At 36.2% G+C, this 13,564-nt stretch overlaps 2 protein-coding genes across 3 annotated transcripts; one reads left to right on the top strand and one right to left on the bottom strand.

The window, feature by feature from the left end:
• Positions 1-2,503: 2,503 nt before the first annotated feature.
• On the top strand, positions 2,504-11,754 carry LOC113492791. Its single transcript, XM_026870471.1, has 5 exons — positions 2,504-2,590; positions 6,032-6,161; positions 8,725-8,885; positions 10,300-10,488; positions 11,214-11,754. The coding sequence occupies exons 2-5, from the start codon at positions 6,035-6,037 to the stop codon at positions 11,385-11,387; spliced, it is 651 nt and encodes a 216-aa protein (XP_026726272.1). The 5' UTR covers positions 2,504-2,590; positions 6,032-6,034; the 3' UTR covers positions 11,388-11,754.
• Positions 11,755-11,912: 158 nt separating this feature from the next.
• Positions 11,913-13,480, bottom strand: LOC113492794 (peptidyl-prolyl cis-trans isomerase NIMA-interacting 4). Of its 2 annotated transcripts, XR_003400528.1 has the most exons (3): positions 13,183-13,480; positions 12,534-13,022; positions 11,913-12,259 (listed from the first exon to the last, which is right to left on the bottom strand). XR_003400528.1 is itself a non-coding variant. In XM_026870473.1 (2 exons), exons 1-2 carry the CDS (start codon positions 13,259-13,261, stop codon positions 12,703-12,705), a joined length of 399 nt encoding a protein of 132 aa, XP_026726274.1. In that variant the 5' UTR covers positions 13,262-13,480; the 3' UTR covers positions 12,500-12,702. The 2 variants fall into 2 exon arrangements, 1 of the variants encoding a protein (XP_026726274.1); XM_026870473.1 differs by lacking the exon at positions 11,913-12,259 and having other exon boundaries at positions 12,500-13,022.
• Between the last annotated feature and the right edge of the window lie 84 nt (positions 13,481-13,564).

The following is a 13,564-nucleotide window of genomic DNA, read 5'->3' as shown; positions in this document are numbered from 1 at the left end:
TTGGACGTTCGAAAAATCTCTATACGTGATACGTGCATAATTTACAGCCTTCGACGGTTCTATTAAGCATATTCGTGATTGTGATAGCCTAATACTAAAAGTATTAACACGTAACAATATACCTGGTGATCCCAATTACGTAATGCTCAGTAACATTCGTCACCACCTGGCTTCCAGCCAAGGTCCGTTTGGCCCTGAGGTTTACCCTACATTATGATCACTGCTCAGTTTCTTCCTTTGATTGATGGAAGGTAGGTACGTTTACACGTATGTAATCTTTAAAAAAAACGGTCAAGTACAAGTACGGCTTGAGACATATAGGATTCCGTAAAAATAGAAAGGTTTAAAAATAAAATTCCAAAAATGTAATCTCCCTGCCGGATGCCAACAGCAACTACATAAATTTACATGCTGTGAGCATTTCCAGCTATTACGGTTTATGAAAAAGACCCTGGGGACAATCGGACGGACCTACACCGATGCCTGAGTAATGAGTTTTTACCCTTTGAATGCGGAAACCAAAAAAACCTACTACCTACCTTAATTAAACACACGGTCAGTTAATCGTGTAAAACGCTTTTCTTATACATTCAAGTTAATTTATTTGAACACATAAACGCAACTTAAGTTAACGAGTAATAAAACCAAGAACGGTGTGTATTTATGAGCATAATTCGTAATTACAGTTTAATTCTCGCAGCCAATATCTGTAAAGGTGTTGCTTTACATATTAATAAACGATAAAGATATCCCACGAAAGTTAATCCATAATTTTGGAATCCATCACACGCTCGTCGCAAAGATCAAATAACGTGATTTAAAATAATGCATAATAATATTAAAATCCCGCGGCTCTGGGAAAGAAAACATCATGGAAACCATGACAAAAGGAACAAACAATGCTCTAAGTGTTTACCTGTGACCTGGAAAATGATTTTGTTTTAAGTTATGTATCACTTCCGGCCGTCGGTTGATTAAGGTACTAAGTTAGTAGCGAGGTCAGTTTAGGTTCATTTGTAGTAAGCATTTCGGAGGGATATTTTATTGTGTGGGGCAGATAGACAGTATCTTCCTGTACAATGCAGTGTTCAGCATGATCAAGAAAGGCGGGAAGCGAAACCCAGAAAAAAGCTGAACAGATAAGATTGGGGATATCGAGTTGATGTAGTCTTTACGTTTTCTTCCGTTCTTTATTTAATAAAAAAGACACACGCACTAATAAGGAATTAAACACTAGTGTCGTGGGGGTTTAATGAAAAATTAAATAACATGCACACCGACAACTACACCACACAGAGACGGACAGTAGACCGTTTAAAACTAGGAACCTCAATTTCGTCTCTAGCTTTTCTACATTTGAAAAAGCTATTAAGGAATAGGTTACGATGTTAGGGATATCTACGCCGAACGTCCATTGTTCCCCCATGCGTAAAGAATGACTTCAAATCAAATATAATTTGAAAATAAAGGCAACACTACATTCAATTTTAGTTCCAAAAGATAAAATATAAGACTAACAAGTAGTTCATTCAAAATCAAGTGCTTAGGACCAATCGAAAGAAGAAATACTTTTCACCTGCCAAAATTTAAGTCTCAAAATGAATCAGTAGGTACCTACAGCCGTTACCACATACCAATCACACATACTCACGTGGCATATACACATGTATAACATGAATTTTGCGTGGTGGCCGGCACGCGCTGCGAAAAGAAAGTATTACCCTCGTGCAGGCTTTAGTCAGCCAGTTGACTGATTGGAGACTCATTAATGTCTGGAAAGGTTAGCCACGATCGATGTTGTTTATCATGAGAGATTTATTAAAAAAAACTGGAAAGTATTGATGTCTTCGTTCCAAGAGACGGATAGAGTGTTCCTACAGTTTTTTTGGATTGGTTAGACTATGTTTTGAGTTCGGATGTAGATTATATTCTAGCATCTAATTAAAATCGAGTTTAACTTTGTTACCTATCATAGATTAAACTCCAAGTTTCTTATTAACAATTCTAGATGTATTGGGTTGATAAAGGAGCTACAAATAGAATCTACAAATACAAGAAGAGCAGTACTCTATCCCTTTCATGTTCTTTTTTTGTACCTGTGTGCATGAGTACGCATTTTTAAATAACGATCGTTTTGGACTCGAAGTATTCGCTGCTTTTGTGAAGTGTGAAGGCAAAATGTTTAATCACAGTGCTAGAATTTTACATTCCTTAAATTACCAATAGTTATTTTAAAGCGCCGTGTTTTGTTCCCACCAAATATACATATTTACCTAATCACGGGCCTTCAAACACATCGCAGGCCTAACACTGTACGACATATGACTGCGTTAAAAGAAACAATGCTAAGTTCATAACATGTTACGAACTAATTGCAAGCGTTTAAACTGGGCACGCATACAAGTGGGTCGCTATGACTAAGCTAAGTTATTTCTAGACTAAGCCGGTAAAGTTAAGCGGTGCTGATACTGTGACACCACCCCGAGGCTCGGCAGCAAGGGTGCGACGAGTCGCGGAAACTTCCTCGATATAAAACGATCGCGCGCCGCAGACGCATCAGTTTGTGCCGGCTACCTCAGACACACACACGGTGAGTGACTACACTATATTTTATCTTAACTTTTAATTTTAAAATTATCAGTGCTGAAGAATATTTTTAAACTAAAAAAATATGAGTGAAGTGTCGCATGACTTTATTTTTTTTGTGAATTCAAAATAGCTAAGCGTTCAAAATAAATAAATAAAAAATCCTCACCAAATACTCTTCTAAAATCTATTGAAATTTAATGTTCAGTATATTTATCTTATTAACATAATTCGTGTCGCAAGCTTCGTCCAAAATGTCATATAAAGGCAATAAATAAACGTAGGAATCGATTTAATATTGGAATTTTGTAATCATAGGGTCTAAACGGCCTCGGAAGTGACGAGTGGAATGAACTTCTTTGTATCCCGGGCAAGGTCACTTTCTAACAGGACCGGTCCGTAATCCTAGGGATCTTACGCAATAATTCCCGGATTTATGTTTGTAAACAACGCTTTCAATATTTACGAACTTAAAAACTTGCTTCTATTTATGTCATATATTTTTTAAGTATTTTGAAAGTTTTTTGTAGCATCATTTACATAAATACTATTTTTAAACGTAAGACTGAATACGACCCGCCTGTTGTGTTTTAGTTACGGTTTTTTAAAGACCGCGGCCGTTACTTTTTTAAAATTCTTTATTGAATGTTTACTCATTTCAATTTACTTAAGCTTATGTTTCAATGCATTTGTCTAATTACTTTCTTAACTGGTTTTACGATATTACCTCAGTAAAAGTAAAAAAGCAAATGTTTACTATGGGTCTCACGTGACAATCATACTAAGTGCAGACAAACAGAGTTGTATACAACTGTAGACGTTACGAGCGAGAAATTAAATGTTTGTTAATGTACCTGAGACATACATTTGAGAAAAAATAAACATTTAAATAGTTTTGGTATAGGAACTGCATACTCTAAATCAAACGGTGCATTTTATACTTTAACAGTCTGGCCAAGATGTGTGTCTAATATAATATTATTGTTTCAGTAAAATGTTTGGTTATTCTGATATTTCCTTGTTATTACAGATATCAATAATAAAAAAAACCCTATTTAATTTCGAAATACAGGTACATTAGCAAATTAGGTAAATAAAACACATTAAAATTCATAAAAATCAGTACCTATGAAAGCACTGTAATAACTAACAGCTGGTATTAAAGTACCTAATAACTGACTCTACTTGGGCAACAGATTTGAATGTTCATTAAGATCCTTATAACTCAATACCAATAATTAACCCATTGAGTAATAAACGTCCAAACATTAGCTTTCATTGCTTAGGTAATGTTATTGTAGCGTGATCATGGCGCGATGTCTGCTTTTTCGAAAGACTTAAGTTTTTCGTAAGCTGTCTGGTAACCAAAATCTTAATGATTATAGCTGATAATAAAGTATCTGGTTTTGAAAACGAACATTTAATTTGACTGCACGGATAAACGAGATGTTGAGGTCAAAACCCACTGCGCGCTATGTGTCAAGGGTTCGATTCCCGCATAGGACAAGCATTTGTGTGAACCACAAATGCTTGTTCAGAGTCTGGGTATCTTTTGCATGTGATTTGTATGATTTTAGACCCCCCGCGACACAAGGATTAAATTCCATACTGCGAGAGGCGTTTTAAAAAATATATATTTTGAGATAAATGCTCATGCTCATTTTGATGACCTAAATGTCTCATAGGAAAATTAAGAACAACAATAGGGCCAAAAATTTAAATTAATCAAGGATGTACACTACTTCGTCAGAACCTTGACTATTTTATGCCATCATTTGTTAAAAAAGGTACCGGATACCAACGTTTTGTTTTTTGCTACAAAACCACGAAAAACTTATTAACAAATCCTTGACATTTTCCCAGAACATTGTTATAGGTTTATCTCTCATTCTCAGGATACTTTTAAAAAAACCACTTCGCTTTACTTTAAAACTGGGCAATATACCAACCCAGAGAATTAAATTAAAATGACATTAAGTCCAAATAAAAAATAAATTAGCCTAGGCCCTATTCATGTGAATCACCTTACCATACATTACTTTATCATTATTTATTAACACTTTATTGTTTAGTTTTTCTACTAGCAGTATGAGGTCAAGTTTTGCGTGATGTAGTTAGGTAAAAAAAAAACGAATATCAAACGCCATTTTTTTTAAAGAAATGTCAATACATCTTTTGTAAATTTTTTACTTAACAGTTTAAATAATATATTAAATAGGTAAATAGGCATAGGTAATTACTGTAATTAGTACTAAGAATGTCTGGCTCTGTTCTGAAAAGGTCAGTCTTATTTATTTGTAAAATGATGGGCTTACCTACAGCAAATATACTTATTTCTTCTAGAGCTAAAATAGTAGGCACAGTACTAGCATATTAGGCCATCCCTATGGATCTTGTTTATTTTTCACATTCAAATGCTGAAAGATAAACACTAGGCCGTAGGCAACCAAGGAGTTCGCAGTTGTTTTAAAAAAAATATGCAACCAAAAGTTCCACAAGACGAGAATATTTCTTGACAATGCTTTAAAACTCTCAAAATAGATGATTGGAAGCACGAAATTAGGTAAAACTTGTTTCGTTTTCACTATCAACACATTGGTGCTACACAAACGAGACAATTTAGAAATACTTATACTACCCATCCATTACAACCTTTTGTGTATTTTGGTGATTAGTGTAAAATTATGCGAAGTTACATGTTCGCACTTTCATAACTCTGTTTAATGAGTATAGTTAACTTTTACGACTGCACTTAGCCTCTAGGCCGCTTTAAGAAAATAGAGACAAATTAACATAATTAAAACAAGCTTATACACACATCACTTAATTCTACTTAACTAGACAACAAACAACAAACTTATAAAAATGTCTTAAGTCGTAAATCAAGAAAAAAATAGTAAGTTCGATTTTAAAAAGTATCTACTTACATAAATAAATTAATCATTAACGTCTTATGAAAGTTGGTGAAAAATCACCTTGATTAATGAAAAACCGGTATCATTTCAAAATGTAGAGCAATTTTATGAACCTGTTTTATCAAGAAAGTTTCGGATATCGATGATGCAATATTTATTTAATTATTACTGACCGATCGCTGCCGCGAAGGTTGAATAACATGAACTTGATTTTGTATTCAATATCAAGTACATAGCATCTACGGTCTGTCATAAATACTTGATTGATGTTCAACCGTTTCACACGCCTTAGCTAGCGATACGCTAAGCTCTTCATCTCTATCCCCTCGTTGGGTTTTCATTAATTCGATCTGGAGGAATAACTCCACTGGGTAGTTAGACAGGCGAAGGAAAGTAATTTCTTGCTGCTGGAGTGTCGTAAGTCCCAGGACAGTCCTAAATCATAGCCTATTGATCTATTAATAAACTCTAACGTCTTCTGATGTTGCGCTAAGAGTGCATCTCATCTAATAAAGTGTAATTTGTTACAGAAAATGAAACAATTGTTGTTATTGGCCTTCGTCGCTGTTGCGCACGCGCAGTTCCAGAACGGCCGCATTCTGGAACCCCCCGTACCTTCCCTGTGTGTGCAGAGGACCATCCATGAGAGATATGCTGACAGTAAGTAATACAAGCCTTCGGAGATATTTTTTGGCTCTAAATTATCATACATTTGCTCGGAAACCTATCTCATCGAGTTTAGTTAAATATCAAATAGAAGCGTACTTATTGATCTTTATTCCGTAAAGCGGAACACCAACTGGAAAGATTTACTAAATAGTAACACACTTTCTGTGTAAAAGGATAGGCTCAAATGTTTGAAGGCATCTTGACGTTTACCTTAAAACGGAGTTTTTCCCTAGAAAGGTTGTAAGGGTTATCATTATCACTGTTGCATAGTTTAAAGTTTGCTTTCTTATCTAACTCCAGGAGATTAAAAAACTCGTTTGCGGAGCAGCTTTATGTTGTGATTCATTGTTAAAACTTCCGCATACTTAAAAGATGCAATATGCCAGTAGTTTTACCAAGTTTTATATTAATCCGATATTAGAATATCCTGCGCAGTTTTGAGAATCAATAATTTACAATTGTATTGTTTTTCCTGTTTCACTAGATTTGAATTTGAAATTGTTAAGGAACTAGTTAAGTTGGTAAATCGCATATTACCTAGGTGATGTTCAATTTTGCAACTAACTATATGCAAGTGCATGTCTGTAAAAATCATGTCATTGTTTTTAATAGGGTACACACTACACATATAATAGGACCAACATTAGGTTCTTCATCCCATGCGAGGTCTACCATATTCTTCTTCTAAATGACTGGATAATGTACAAACAATACAAAGATACGATACAATCAGAAAGCAAAAGAAACTTCGCGGTTTTACCTTTTTTGCTTCAAGATAAGCCAAGGAAAGCACATCTTCCGATTCATAGACCAATAAGTATAGAAATTATACCAGCCTATATTTCCAGCGCGACATCGAAAGCGATCGTTTTCTATCAACCGTCGCTCCCACGCGATTGTCTTGATCACGACTCAACGGAAGAAATCAAAATACCCAATCGTAAAACAAACTTCACCTCAACAACATTTTACAGAGCCTTTATTCCGAAGCAATAAAGTTCATTTTCTCAATTCGCTTGTTCGGGATTTGACCTGCGGTTGAGCGTACACAGGTTACGTGGTTTATTTCTTCCGGATGGATTTGTTGTGCTTAGCAAAAATTTACTTGAGAATTGTTATCTTTGTGAAAGTTGCTATGTCAAAGGGAATATTTTCTCTTAGGGTCAAACACCTATTTTACCCTAGAGTATGTAAGCGCGCTCCAAGAACGTATGTACAAGGTATCGCAAGATGACTATGCTCGCATCTTCAAGTGCGAAGTCAAAATAATTTTGTGCTTACTGAACACTAAAAAATAAGACGTGTTGACATACACCATGCAAAATATGAACGTAGACTGCATTAGTCTTAGTTCATAGTTTTTATAATAACAGCTGACAAGTAGATAATAATCCATTGTCAGCTTCCTTTTCGATCGAAAAATATGATTCGTCAGCTTCCAATTAGTGAAGATTCAGAAGTAGGTACCTACCTACTATATAAATTTTAATCATTTTACAAAGTAAAGCTGACTATGCAGTAACCTTGACGACTCATCAAAAAGGAAATGAATTCCTTATGAAAAAAAAAAACAATTGACTTCTCAACGACATAGGTATCGGACTATCAGCTACGAAATAAACGGACAATTTAATTTTATGTCTGAATATAAATAAGTTTCTTATTTTATAACAGTGGTAACTTGTTTTTTGTATAATAGTAAACGATTGATAAATGAAGGAAGTGAATGCTGTATAATATTCATCATAATTAATGGAAATGGCTGTAGTCTTATTGAAAATGACCGTGATCACCTATATTTTTAACTAAAAATTTTGTAAGAAGCTCTTACAAAATTATTAGTTAATTTATTATTCATATTCGTGAATTTATTTTTTTATTGCTACCTCGTCTATAGTATGTTGCACAATCATTTAATTCTAAAAATAATCAAAAAGGATTTAAGAATTAAATTTAAGAAAGTGGCTATCGTTAACTACTCTGGCGACGAAAAATTCAATTAGAGAGGATGCTAAATATTTATAGATATATATACTTAGGTATCTAATAAGAGAACTTCAATCTCTGAACTAGGATATCAGAATGATTAAAAGTAGTCACAAAACATCCGGTAGATAAGTGCTACAATATCTATAAATTTACTCGATATACCTCCTTCGCCGTTACTTCTATGCCTCTAGAGGCAAACAAGAATACATTTTAGCCATGGTTTGCCTAATAAACATTGTATAATATCGCCTACGACACGACAGCCTGTTCGAAAGTGGAAGTTCAAGGGTTACATGAACGATGGCTATTAGAACTAGATACCGCTATGGCGACAAGAAATTTCTCTCTACCAACTACTTTGCAGCTATAGAATTTATTTTAAAAGTAAGATTTAGTATAAACTTAGGATACAGATGATATTGGTGGTCGCAAAATACGCATATTTATTAATGGTTGAAAAGACAACTCACACTTTTTCTCCAGGTAAAAAGGAAGTTGGTGCTTCAATTTAGGCACATGACGATCTCCAAGTTACATGTTCCTAATTTGGTTATTTTCTGCTTAGACAAAGGCTACTTCTTCTCATGGAGAGATCCCGCACTCCGCGGTGTGGAGGAGGACTGGCTGAGCGCCAGGAACTACTGCCGCCAGCGCTGCATGGACCTCGTGTCTCTAGAGACCAGCGACGAGAACGAGTGGGTCAAGGCTCGCATCGTTCAGGACAAGGTATGGCTCAAATGATAACCCCATTAACTAATTGATTAGGCCAAAACATACGAGGCCAGTATGTACTTAAACAAGAGATCTTATTTCCAGACTAAAATTCCTAAAAGTATTTCAACTGACCAACATTGTGTTGCGTAAGCTACAAAAAAAAACTCATATTCACTTCACGCAAAAGTTTTTACGCTATATCTCTTTACCTTTATCCCAGTTTTCGGACGTGTCGTGCCAACAATAAGTGCACAGAAAGATGTAAATGAGAGACGTTTCTAGTCTAATTGTCCTCGTAATGTTGGGGCCATCCTCAACAAAGTCTTGTGACTTCACTGGTTGGCAAACAGCGCAACGTTCACGCGTGTCATGAGTTCAAAACACAAGGAAAACGGTCGTGACCGTGACGCGAAAACATATCACTTTTTCAAAGCCGAATAGAAAGCGTTGCATTCATTGAGGAATCTTAAAGTATTCTTAACGCGACTCTTTTCGTAATACCAGCAAATCACTTTTGTTGAACTACTTTTAAGTAATAGAATGCATAAGAATGTTCCCTAAACGAATTCCGGTAATGGTGGAACTAAAAAAAACGGTTTCAGGAACGCAACAATGAGAGCAACGATTTTTCCTAAACGAGTTTCACTATTGCTACGGAATGTTCGCAATACGTGGGAAAACAATGTTTTGTTGCATTGTATATCCCTGCCGAGAATATCGACACTTGAATAATTAATGCCAACATAATGTTGCTACTTTTTAGTCGTAGAAATCGTTAAAAACGCTTATCTAAAAAAAATGCTTGCTATTTGCATTTGAACTATGAGTACTATGACCAACCGGTGAAACTCGAATGGTAATCCGAGATAAAGGTACCTACTACTGCATAAATAGGCATCCGCCTTTCCGAAACCATTGTTTGCAGTAGAGCTATGGACTGTCAATCGTATAACACAGATATTAATGCCAAGAAAATATTTTCTATTGTACCGATGCCAAATTGGCCATTGCTCTTTCGACTCCTTATTGTTATGGCCATATGGTAATGTGGTGGCACTCGCATTAGTTCAATACAATATGGTGCCTGCCTCGATGATTCTCGATAATAGTGACAAATAGCCGTATTCATTGTCGTATCTCCACGGTATTGTTAAGAATCATCAAATAGTTTCGACTTATTCGCTTATCTAATAGTCTTCTCTTTTTAATGGCTGTTTTACCATTGTTATTTTTTCTTTGTACATAATGGTCGGAATGAAGTAGCATCTATGGGTAGACTAACTGGTAATTATTAGGCTTAGCTACGGTCATACACATGATGTGCATTTGGTGTCAAGGAAAATCTATATCGTTAAGAACATTAGGCTTAGTTGTAGGTAATGTCTGACTATTATCTCATCTCATCATCTTATTTTATTTCCTGCAGCAAAAATACATCTGGACATCGGGTCGCCTCTGTGACTTCAAAGGATGCAACCGTCCAGACTTGCTCCCTAACGAGGTGAACGGCTGGTTCTGGACCGCCGAGCTGCAGAAGTTGGCTCCTACCACCAACCGCCAGCAGAACGACTGGTCCGAAGGCGGCGGCATCGGCAAACCCCAGCCCGACAACAGAGTAAGTTACGCATTCATTTCCTTGAGCAGTAGTTGTTACCAAAACAAGGAATCGTTCTACAGTGTCGTACAATAAGTGCGTAAGAAAGCATGACATTACGAAATCGGTGATTGGCATTACGCAACATCAGGAGCCGATTCCGTGAAGAGTTGAGTAACGTTTGTCATAAACACCCGCCGAAATCGTCATTGCACCCGAGCAGCGGATATAACGCAATGAAAACGAAAGCGACACGTGAATATTTATGGGCCTGCGAAATATTCGCCGAAGGGCGTACCCGCATGTCGCGGGCCACTTTCTACAAACAGCGACCGCAAGTTGTACAACAAAAGCTCATCGTTATTCGGCGTGCGTCGCCGCGTTGTTTGCGCGTCACTTTCCCCGCGTGTCGCGATTCGCGTGCAACCTGCGGCATGCGTCTGCGCTGCGGAACAAACAATACGTAACCCTCTGCGGTCGCACGCGCAGTGCGCATCCTCCACATCCGTTGTCATTTGGCGTTCAAGGCCTTGCGCATAATGCGCTACGCGACGCAATCGACCGATGTAACAACTTAATAAGCATTAAATGTATGAAGACAAGGATATTTGCTTATGGCGTTTAAGGTTCATTCTATTTTTAACATACTCATGCAACTTTTAAGTTTTAACTTTTTTAAGATCTTAGAATAATTAGATTTAGGCCTAGTTGGGTAACAACTATTATATTATGTAATCAATTCTCAGGAGCTCCACCAAGGAGGTGCCGCAGAGCACTGCGTGGCCATCCTGAACAACTTCTACAACGATGGCGTGCACTGGCATGATGTGGCCTGCCACCACCGCAAGCCCTTCGTCTGCGAAGAGAACGACGCCCTGCTCAAATACGTGCGCTACACCAACCCCAATCTCAGAGTTTGATCCGACCCAAAACACAACCGCCTTGTGCTACATCACAAAGAACAATTAGAAGTTAAAATAGTAGGTATTAAGTAGTAGCATGGACTAAAACTTTGATATATAAGAAATATTTTTATTTTATTACAAAACCGGTTCATACTAAAAAAACTAGAAACCGATCTGCATCTAGCTAGAGGATAAGCACTAAAAAGAAAAATACATGATTCATACTTTCGTCATTTGAAAATCATAGATCTGGTCCTAGCTTTAAATACCTCATTACATAAATATTTATTACAGTATTTTACATTAGTCATGTAACTGAAACAGTCGAAGTTTATACTTTTAAATATTTATGATCTGTCAATAAAGACTGTTTTAATTTTTATTGTGTTGTTTTATTACATCCCATTAATTTAAATGACTACTTACTTAACCATATAGTCAGATATGGCTGGTTTCAAGAAATTTTAATGTATTTTCCATCATGCTTTGGTAAGGAGTTTAAAAGAAAGGTATTTCAGGGATTCTGAATGAAAACAGCACTTGGAAACAACATAAATGCATTTACTGGAGCATTGCACTTAACAATAAAATTTCACCTTAAAAAGATTATGCACTATTTTCAAATCAGTGAATCATTGGTTTCTAAGCAATCACATTTATGTCTTCAAAAAGGTTTTATATAATTTACATTATTTTTTCTGATTTAAAAATAGCACAGTAAACATCAAGAGGGTATAGCTACTTTGAATTTGTATCTGAGCGACCTGGGCGTCGGTTTCTTGGTCATTATGAACCAGAGGCAAACATTGCAGAAATAGACAAGAGTCAGTAGCATCGTGACATGCATTAAACGACACAGACGTAGAAAGCTGAGTTTTAAACCAAAACTGAAATAATACAGAATTATTTTATTAACATTAATAATTAAAACCTAAATAACTAAGTTTGATAGTGAGCTACAATCAGATTTATGCATTTGCACTGAAAAGAGAAAATGTTATAACAGCATTTTGTTACTGTTGTTGGACACAGGTACAAACCATACCTACTAAGAGACATACATTCAGATAGGAAACTTACCCTACATGTTAAATATATGCACTTACAAAAACTTGCAGGATACTAGCTCCTTTATAATATAGAATAGTGTAGACAACTTACTCTCTATTGGCAAAGTCTTCCATATTACTGTTAAGCGACTCATTAGATCTCTGTGGATCAGGCAGTATAGAGAAATCCTTGTCAAACTGCTCTTGCAGGCAACAAATCCTTTCCATTATGAACAGCAGAAGTATCGCCCAGAAATATTCAAATTCAAACACCATGTCTGTCATTTTTTGCCTTCTACCATAATGATATGATAACCAAACTTGGTTTTTATTGGGGGGTCAGTGTATACGGGACTATTGACTGTAGATATCGGCAAGGCGAATGCCGCATCCTGAAACGGACCCACCATAGAACCTCGGGTCATCCAGCCGAGATCTCCGCCTTGCCGCGCCTTGTCCTCACTGTACGCGGCCGCTACATCAGGAAATTTCTGTCCGGCTTTCAATTTCTCCAACGCCTCCAAACATTTTGACTGCTTTTCACAGAGTATGTGACGTACTTTGACAGCTGTACCACCTTTTTTCTCCTTTCCAGCCGATTCTAAATTTAAAACCAGTATGCATATGAGATTATGACAACCTAGTTTGCTTATACTTTTTGCTCTTATCGCTTTTATCTATGAAGCTATCATGAGACAATGTAAGATTTAAAAAGAACAGATCAAAACAACCGAATGTAAATAAACAGCAAATTCACTGACCTTTCGCATCACCACCTGATTTGCCTCCACCAGATTTAGCACCTGCTGCTTTACCTTTTTCCGGTTTCTTGGGAGGCATTTTATTTAATTTTAACCTTACTTTGTTAGTATATTTCCTAAAATCTTAATCACAACCTAGGACTTATCAGTGCACCAACTTTTGTAGATAGGGTAGATACCAAAATACTACAAACTGAAAGGAGCACTCGCTCTTCTGCTATTTATCTTTCTCATGTGTCACTGAAATTAGATAGCTATTAATTTATTATTCTTTTAGGTATTTTCTAAATCAGCTGTTTGTTTAGATTTATTTTTAGGTTATAACTTTGTCAGTATTACCACTTAATAGAAATACATATTCTTTGTGCGGTTTTTCGGTTTT

This window comes from Trichoplusia ni, chromosome 4, assembly GCF_003590095.1.
Source record: "Trichoplusia ni isolate ovarian cell line Hi5 chromosome 4, tn1, whole genome shotgun sequence".
Taxonomy (NCBI): domain Eukaryota; kingdom Metazoa; phylum Arthropoda; class Insecta; order Lepidoptera; family Noctuidae; genus Trichoplusia; species Trichoplusia ni.
The sequence above is the reverse complement of the archived record's forward strand: the minus strand, read 5'-3'. Positions and strand labels throughout refer to the sequence as shown.

What these genes read in the sequence shown, in the direction of transcription:
- LOC113492791 (XM_026870471.1), top strand. Translation starts at nt 6,035, where the DNA reads ATGAAACAATTGTTGTTATTGGCCTTCGTCGCTGTTGCGCACGCGCAG. An exon ending in CCATGAGAGATATGCTGACA is followed by an intron (nt 6,162 to 8,724) that starts GTAAGTAATACA and finishes TTTTCTGCTTAG; the next exon opens with ACAAAGGCTACTTCTTCTCA. An exon ending in CTCGCATCGTTCAGGACAAG is followed by an intron (nt 8,886 to 10,299) that starts GTATGGCTCAAA and finishes TATTTCCTGCAG; the next exon opens with CAAAAATACATCTGGACATC.
- LOC113492794 (XM_026870473.1), bottom strand. Translation starts at nt 13,261, where the DNA reads ATGCCTCCCAAGAAACCGGAAAAAGGTAAAGCAGCAGGTGCTAAATCT. An exon ending in ATCAGGTGGTGATGCGAAAG is followed by an intron (nt 13,023 to 13,182) that starts GTCAGTGAATTT and finishes TTTTAAATTTAG; the next exon opens with AATCGGCTGGAAAGGAGAAA.